This window comes from Hakea prostrata, chromosome 6 (assembly GCF_041222555.1).
Source record: "Hakea prostrata isolate BN-2017 chromosome 6, UWA_Hpros_2, whole genome shotgun sequence".
NCBI classification, from domain to species: domain Eukaryota; kingdom Viridiplantae; phylum Streptophyta; class Magnoliopsida; order Proteales; family Proteaceae; genus Hakea; species Hakea prostrata.
In genome coordinates this window covers 11688959-11697780 of record NC_142605.1, presented here as the reverse complement: position 1 = coordinate 11697780, position 8822 = coordinate 11688959, and the positions used below count along the sequence as shown (strand labels likewise).

At 36.1% G+C, this 8822-nt stretch overlaps 1 protein-coding gene across 1 annotated transcript; it reads left to right on the top strand.

Moving 5' to 3' along the window:
• The first annotated feature begins 786 nt into the window (after positions 1-786).
• Positions 787-6137, top strand: LOC149012245 (uncharacterized). The gene is made up of 3 exons (XM_089159082.1): positions 787-3561; positions 3742-4160; positions 6050-6137. The coding sequence occupies exons 1-2, from the start codon at positions 879-881 to the stop codon at positions 4137-4139; spliced, it is 3081 nt and encodes a 1026-aa protein (XP_089015208.1). The 5' UTR covers positions 787-878; the 3' UTR covers positions 4140-4160; positions 6050-6137.
• Positions 6138-8822: the final 2685 nt, after the last annotated feature.

The window sequence follows — 8822 nt, the reverse complement described above, 5'->3', positions numbered from 1 at the left end:
TTGGTGATGACTTCTTGTTGAGGACATTACTATTCATAGCCCCAAGTTTTTTCATTTTTGATGGGAGTAGAGAAGTGTTGTTATCTTTGGTGTTGACCTTCTTGTTGAGGACTTTAATGTTCATGGGCCCAAGTTATTTCATTTTTTATGGGAGTAGAAAACTGTTGCTTTCTTTGGTGATGACCATGAGGACTTTAATGTTCATGGTCCCAAGTTATTTTATTTTTTATGGGAGTATAGAAGTGTTGCTATCTTTGGTGATGGCCTTCTTGATGAGGACTTTAATGTTCATGTCCCCAAGTTCTTTCATTTTTTTTATGGGAGTAGAAAAGTGTGGTTATCTTGGTGTAAGACATAAGAGTCAAGACCAGAGACTAGAGACTTTTTTTTTAAAGGGATGAATGGTCTAATCCTCAACTTCCTGATTTCTTTTTCTTGATTTGTTGATTCTGATGCATTTTCTAGGGTTGTGATTCTATCAAATCAACAAACATGCTAATCCGATGATTGGTAGCTTACCTCAATTTTTTTGCTAGTAGCCTGCTGTCAACCATTGATCAGCAAGAAAATGTAGATCAGGAGGAAGATGATGTAACCATGACGTGACAAACAAATCTTCAGTAATAGTCATTGCCATATGAAATGAGATTATTTGTTAATGATCTTGTTCTTAAGACTTCTTCCCAATCTTTTCATGGCTAAATGGAATCTTAGGCGACTACTATAAAATGCAATCAACAAGAACCCAGTTGGGATATTAGCTCCTCGATTCATAAACCCCAACTCGTCTAAAGTTCTGCTTCATTCTCCTAGCGCCTACATCGTCTACATCTACAGATTTTAATTAGTTCAAATAGCTGAGTCTGCAAAGTAGATCAATGGGTTTTGTCTTGGTGGTTTTCTTTGTTCTCCTTCTCTGGTGTAGCAGTCGCATGAGTTTGGTGCTCTCACAGCCAAAAGGATCAAATGAAACAGATCACCTAGCCTTGTTGGCTTTCAAGGCTCGCATAACCAGAGATCCTTTTCATGTCGTTAGCTCCTGGAATGACTCCATCCCACATTGCGAGTGGCCAGGCATCATATGCAGCGGTCGTCGACATCCAAACAGGATTAGAGCCTTGCGTTTACAGTCCAGTGGGTTGGTGGGATCCATGGCTCCAGAAATAGGAAACCTCAGTTTTCTTCGAGAAATTTCACTCTACAACAATAGCTTTCAAGGTGAGATCCCTCATGAACTAAGCTCTTTGTCAGGTCTCCGCTACTTATTGCTACTCAACAACTCATTTGACGGAGAAATCCCATCCAACATATCACAATGCTCCAACCTTATTTGGCTCTGGTTGGGCCGCAATAATCTTGTAGGAAAAATCCCAATAGAACTTGGTTCCTTGCCAAAGCTTCAAGTCCTTTCATTCCATTTGAATATGTTGACAGGACAGATCCCAACTTTTTTGGGGAATCTTTCATCACTCCAACTCATTTCTGCTGCATACAATGAATTGAGTGGAAATATTCCTGATACCCTTGGCCAAATAACCAAATTAACATTTCTTGGGTTTGCTTGCAATAAGTTATCCGGTACAATCCCCCCCAATATATATAATCTTTCTTTACTTGAGATTTTTGATTTTGGAACCAATCGACTTCAAGGGAGTCTTCCATCAAGTATAGGCTTCAGTCTTCCTAATCTACGAAAGTTTTCTATCGATCAAAACCAATTTCATGGATCGATTCCAATTTCTATCTCCAATATGTCAAATCTCGAAATGCTTTTTCTTTACCAAAATAATCTTACTGGGCCAGTAGCCATCAATTTTGGAAGCCTATCAAAACTCATTTTGGTTTCAATTTTCTACAACCATTTGGGAAGTGGAAGAGCTGATGACCTGACCTTTGTCAACACAATAACTAATTGCAGTAGATTAAGTCGTTTGGAGTTTGGTGACAATCAGTTTGGTGGCATTCTCCCCAAGTCCATAGCAAATTTATCAACCCAATTAGTAAAGCTCTATCTGTCACACAATCATATATCTGGAGATATTCCGGTTGAGATTGGGAACCTTGTAAGCTTACAATTCTTAGGATTATCTCGGAACTTACTCCAAGGAAGTATTCCAACTTCTATTGGAAGATTACGAGCCCTAAATGGGCTTTATTTATATGCAAACAGATTCACAGGGCCAATCCCTGATTCTATTGGAAACTTGACAGCATTGGTGGAGCTCGCATTAGATGACAATCACTTGGAGGGAAAAATACCTTACAAAATTGGAAATTGGAAATACTTGTTGCACTTTAACTTGTCTGGAAATAGTTTCAATGGCACCATCCCTACAGAGATATTCGATATATTCCCATTAATAGAGCTAGGCTTGAGCAGAAATTCTTTCATTGGTGCTCTACCTTTGGAAGTCAGTCGACTGACTAATCTTGAAATCTTAGATGTTTCTGGGAACAATTTATCTGGAGAAATCCCGAGTACCCTTGGTGATTGTATAAGCCTGGAACACCTTTATATAAAGGGTAACTTACTTCAAGGATCAATACCATTTTCTCTAAGATCTCTAAAAGGCCTTCAAGATTTAGATCTTTCATACAACAATATCTCTGGTTCAATCCCGAAATATTTGGGAGCATTTAAGTTTTTACAAAACTTAAATTTATCATTCAATGATTTAGAGGGTGAGGTGTTAGTAAATGGGGTCTTTGCAAATCTGAGTGCATTTTCGATCATTGGAAACAATAAGCTATGCGGAGGCATACCAGAGCTTCATCTGCCAACATGTCAGTATAAAAAATCCAAAGGACATGATCAAGCCCATGTTTTCAAGTTGATCGCCATCATAGGTGGTTGTGGGGGCTCTCTATGTTTAATTTTTATGATCGTTTTCTTCTTTATCTACCGAAGAGGAAAAGAAACGAAAAAATCCACTTCATTCTGCATAGAGGGTCGTCATTTTAATGTCTCTTATGCCCAACTCCTTAAAGCTACCGATGGATTTTCTTCTTCAAATTTGATTGGAGTCGGGAGTTTTGGTTCAGTGTACAAAGGAGTTCTCAATGATGGGAAAACCATAGTCGTAGTAAAGGTATTCAACATTCAACAAAGTGGTGCCTCTAAGAGTTTCATGGTAGAATGTGAATCATTAAGTCAGGTGAAGCATCGTAATCTTATAAAAATCTTAACCTGTTGCTCAAGCATAGATTATGAAGGAAATGATTTTAAGGCTTTGGTATATGAGTTCATGCCAAGTGGGAATTTGGAGAGCTGGTTACATCCACAAGCAAATGGCATACAAGATGAGTTAAGGCACTTAAACCTTGTACAAAGGTTGAATATTGCCATCGACATTGCAGTAGCATTGGATTATCTCCATCACCATTGTCATATACAGATTATCCATTGTGATATAAAGCCAAGCAATATTCTTCTTGATGGTGATTTGGTTGCACATCTGGGTGATTTTGGGATTTCAAGAATTCTTTCAAAAGCCACAAGTAGATCTCATGATTACACAAGCTCAATTGGAATAAAGGGCTCTGTTGGATACATTCCACCAGGTAATGTTCATTTTTTTGTTGAGCTAAGATAAAATATTTTTGTTATTTGACTATGCTTCACTTATTACAATTAATCTAATATTTTCCTTATATTAATATAAAGTAAATTTAATGAACTTTACTCTTTATTTTTTCTACTATGTATCAAAATACTAACTTAAGATGCATAAGTTACGAGAGTATGGTGCGGTGTTGATGTTTCAATGCATGGTGATGTCTACAGCTATGGAATTCTCTTGTTAGAGATGTTCACAGGAAAACAGCCTACTCATGAAATGTTCAAAGATAACTTTAATCTTCATTCTTGGGCCGAGATGGCTTTGCCTGATGGGGTGATAGCCATCGTTGATCAATCACTTCTTTCAACAGAAGATGAAAAACAGGCAGCAACAGCCATAGTAAATATCACTGGAAATCAAGGCCATGTGAAGGATATAGTTCAAAAATGCCTCAATTCATTTATCAGAATTGGACTTACTTGCTCAGCTGAATCACCATGGGATCGAATGGAAATAAAAGATGTACTCAAAGAGCTACTTTTGATCAAGGACACTTATCTTGGAGTTCACACCCACTAATGAAGGCTATGAATACTACCGGTAAGCCATTATTTCCTTCAAATTTGAGTTTATTATAATTATTGATACAAACCAACCTTTTTCCTTTTACTTATTTATTTTTTTGAGTTGATTATGATAATTATCTTAGTTATTTGGATAATATGGTATAGATCCATTTATTATGGTCAAGTGATCAGATAAGAAAGATGTACTGAGATTCAAATAACCAAATACAACTAAATGGAACAAAAAACGAATTCAAGTAACCAACTGCAATAGTAAACAAAAGTTTAGTCCTCACATTTGATTTATTATTATTATTATTTAGTAATCACATAGGGTTGATCTAGGGGTTGGTCCAAATTAGCTTTATTTCCTTTCCTATTTTTAGGTCTTTTTGACCCCATTACGTACCCAAAAGAAATATTTGGGGAAAGAAGGTTTGTGTATTAACATCAATATACTGGCCTTTCAACTAAGGCATATAATGCAAATCAATAGAATTGAAAAGGGAGCAAATTTTATCACTCCCCTATACTTGGGGTTTTATTTATTGAAGATTCCCTACTCAAGCATTCACATTTGATTCCCAGAAAAATCCAAACTCTCACCTCTTCTTCTGCCCAAATGTTTTTGAATTTCTAAGTTACCCCTTGACTTGTTTAACCCAATTGGTTTTTTTCTTTAGAGTTGAGCATGTTCACATTGACTAGTTCAAGTTGATTACTTGAACCACCGAATTAACCTTGTATCTTTTCAAACAGTGAAACACCAATTACTTTATACCAAAAGAAATTAAAAATAAAAAAAAATAAAAAAAAAAAAAAAGAAAAGGAAAAGGCAAGACAAACCCTACCATCTTTTTCTCTCTTCCAATCTTCTTAAAGACGACAAAAAATTTTACCATTAAACAAAAGGTATGACTTTTTTTTTGAGAAGCTTCATAGTGTAGGGATTTTTTGGTTGGAAGTAGGCGGTGTTTCAATCTTTCAGAAGATACAAGATTAGTTCAATGGTTCAAGTAATAAATTTGAACCATTTAATATGAACCGAATCAACTTGAAAGAAAGAAACCAGTTGAGTTAAAAAAAAATTGAGGGTAACTTGGGAGTTAAAAAAACATAGGGGGAGAGGTGAGAGTTTGGATTTTGGGGAACCAGATGTGAAAGTTTAAAGATAGCTCTCTAACTTTAAAGATCGTGTATATACAAATGCTTAATTAGTACTGAGTTCTCAGGTAATGAAGTGCATGTTGTTAACAGCATATGCTTAATGATGAATATATTATACAAAAATTGTTATGCTACTACTGCTACTGATTGTATGTTGAGATAATTATCAATAAGTAAGGTTTATGAATACCAGCAGACTAAAGAAGGGGGTATTTACATGTAAATTGTATACTAGTACTTGTTGTGTCCAAAATTGACTAACAATCCCAATCAATTGTCCTGACCTGCGCTCACAAGAGAGTCAGTGGACCAACCGATTGTAGGTGTATGAGCCCCCTTTAACTATCAAATCAGCCAAGAACACAACGGTGAATGCCTCGAGCATGAGTAGTCAGAGCGTAAGTGAATAGTAGGGTGAATTGCTCATACCTGCTTGGCTTTGGGTGTTAGGTTTATATAACTTTTCCTTTCCAATCCAAGCCATCACCCACCGGGGATAATATCATGCCCGGATAGGCAGTTATTTCCTCAGCAATCTCTGGCAGACGACCTGGTCAAACTGCTACTAGGGCCTCCTTCATCATGCCAGCCTAACCCGGCTGCCTGTTTTTTCTGAGCCTAGTGACTCAATCTCAAAGCTCCCCAGTGTAGCTATTTCCTATTACCCTTAATTATTTAGTTGGTGTTCTGTAAAATTTATTGTTTATTGTAACCTAATTGGGCGTCAGCTCACTCTTTTTATCTATCATTTTACAGGTAAAAGAAGAATGAATCGTCAAACACTTCTTTAGAAGGTTTCTAGGAGTATTAGTTACTTTAAATTTCTTTCAAGTTTTGTAAATCAGGTTACGTAAGGAAGTATGTACCTAATACAAATATATTATACATATGGAATCTACATATTGCATCCACCACCGTTTCTTTCAAAGTAAGTTGTTTTTGAATTTTCAACTTGATAATCAAAGCCTATAGTACTGTGTAGCCAACTGGTCAATTTCAGGGAGATATTTCACTTTATTCAGTCACTTTAAGTAATGCATGAGTCAGATGGACTTTTTTTGAATGAATTAAACTAAACTAACGGTACTCCTAAGTGCTAACACATTTATCTAAATTGAAATTTGGAATATGAAAAAGAAAAACCTAGTCATTTATCATGTACATAAGAGATAAAACGAAAATAAACAAACAAGGCACGACTATAAGCATCTCCAGTTACTGTCCATTGGGCAAAAGGGATCAATGAATGGAGAGAAATTACTAATAGAAAAAGAACAATAAATAAATTGGATCTCTAACTAGAGAGAAGCACAACTTCAACTCTAGTTAGGATCCACTTGGGGGAAATGGGAACAATAGTATAAAGGAATAGAAGAATTAATAATAGAAAAAGAGCAGTAAATAAAATGATTTTCTAACTAGAGAGAGGCAAGACTATAAGGCATCTCTAGGTAAGATACATTGTAGAAGCAGAAGCAATAATAATAACTGAACAGAAAGAACATAACAATAGAAACATAATAATAAAAAAAATGGAACTCTAACTAGAGAGAGGCATGACTCTATGCATGTCATACCCCACCCACCTAGTGTTGGACTCACCCGAATACCCATAGATATGATTTACAATCACAAGTGTTGAAAAATGTCATATCAGCATTGCCACATTAGCCTCCATTAGTTTTGATGATCACAAACATAAAGTACTAATGGCTATACTGAGTTGTGTATGTCCTATTTAATATCAAAACAAGGGACCTAATCCAACTCATTGCTGGATGCTCAAGTCCAAGTCAAGACTGGCAAGATGGACATGAAATCTAAGTCAAGATGAGCATGAAGAATGGAATACAAAAAGACTCAAGAATATCAACTGATGCTTAAGCAAGAAGATTTAGCAAATTAGGACTTATGATACTTTTGTGTACATTTATATGTAATTGCACTCATTTTCATCAAAACCATGTGCATCACGTCATTAGATTGACCTAGGACATGTTAGAAGTGTGTATGAGAACTTAAGGTTGGATAGAAGACCTCAAATACCCCTTAAGTCCCATTATGTGCCTCTATGCTGTAAACGGACGTCTGTTTGGTCCCAAATAGCGATCCGTCTAGTCACAGAAGCCCAAATATATTTTTCGCCTGGTCATAATAGCCCAGACAAATTTTCTATCTAACCAGATGTCCGTCTGTTCAATTAAAAGTGTCTTAACGGCTATTTTTTAATCAGACGGCGATCCATCTGGACTAAAATTACACTCAACTTTTCGGGCGTTGGGAGGTTGGGCCAAACAATTGAATGCCATATTTATAAGCCCAACCACTGCCATTTGAGAGTTTCTACCTTACCAATTGAGTTATTTCTCCCCAATTACTCTTAAGCTCTCAAATTTGTCAAGATTGACTTGTTATTGTCTTTCATCCTCTCCTCATCTTTGAAAAACATTCCAAGGTGTTAAGCAAGCTTGTGGAAGCTAAACTTGAGGTGATTGAAGGCTTTGGTGGTGCATTCATTTCCATTTGAGCATACACTCTCATTGCACCACACTCATATAAGGGGTAAAGTATCACACCCCTTATTAGGTAATATCCTTTCATTTCTTGTATATTGTTAGTTCAATTCTAGTCTAGGTTAGATTAGAATTGATTAGAGTGCTCTTGCCCATGAACAAAGACTGTAAAGGGTGCTCTTGCCCTATTGAAACAAATATTGTAGAAAGAGTGTTCTTGCCCTACTGAACATAGATTGTAAGGGTTTAACTCTCTACCTAATGTATTGAAAGATAATCATTAGTGGAATACTCTCTCAAGGCCAAGAGAGGAGTAGACGTAGACTTCTAAAGTTGAACCATTATGAAATCCTTGCGTTGTGGTTGATTGCAATTGTTCACTATCATTTTAATTCATAATTAGTCTTCAATTTACAATTAAATTGAAAAATTAGGCAAATCCACTAGTTGCAACCTATTAACCCCCCCCCCCTCTAAGTTGCATTGACAGCAAGGATCAAGTTTATATTCAATCTACAACCAGACTACACTATAACATAATCCAAGAGTGAGAATAATAATAGTGATATCCAAAACAGTGATGAAAGTGTCAACGGAAATCAACAGAAGTAAATATGTGAAAAAATGAAAGGACATAAGTGATTTAGTTAAAATTGTTCTCTCTCTATCTTATTAATTGTAAATATCCAACTCAAAAGTTTCTATATCTCTAAAAATAACCATACACTAATCAAAAGGACTGAGTGCCATATGAACATTCTTGAGCTTCGAGATTGTCCACAACCGGAAGGTCGTGCGAGCCTATTGGTATCAAGTACTTCTGAAGGATCTGGTCATATCATGTGATAGAATCCTTAAAAAAGGGTTTCCAATAGGAATGAGTTCCAATGAACTCAACGAGATCAACATCACATAGCCACCCACATGATACATATATGGAAAATGTTATATAATGTAAATGTAAATGCAATGCAGAAATTCTCCTATAAGACTAACCATGCTAGTCTCCATCTAGG

Bases quoted from the DNA above. Each gene is read 5' to 3' on its own strand.
- LOC149012245 (XM_089159082.1), top strand. From the start codon at position 879: ATGGGTTTTGTCTTGGTGGTTTTCTTTGTTCTCCTTCTCTGGTGTAGC. The intron at 3,562-3,741 runs GTAATGTTCATT...AAGTTACGAGAG, and splicing joins TGTTGGATACATTCCACCAG to TATGGTGCGGTGTTGATGTT.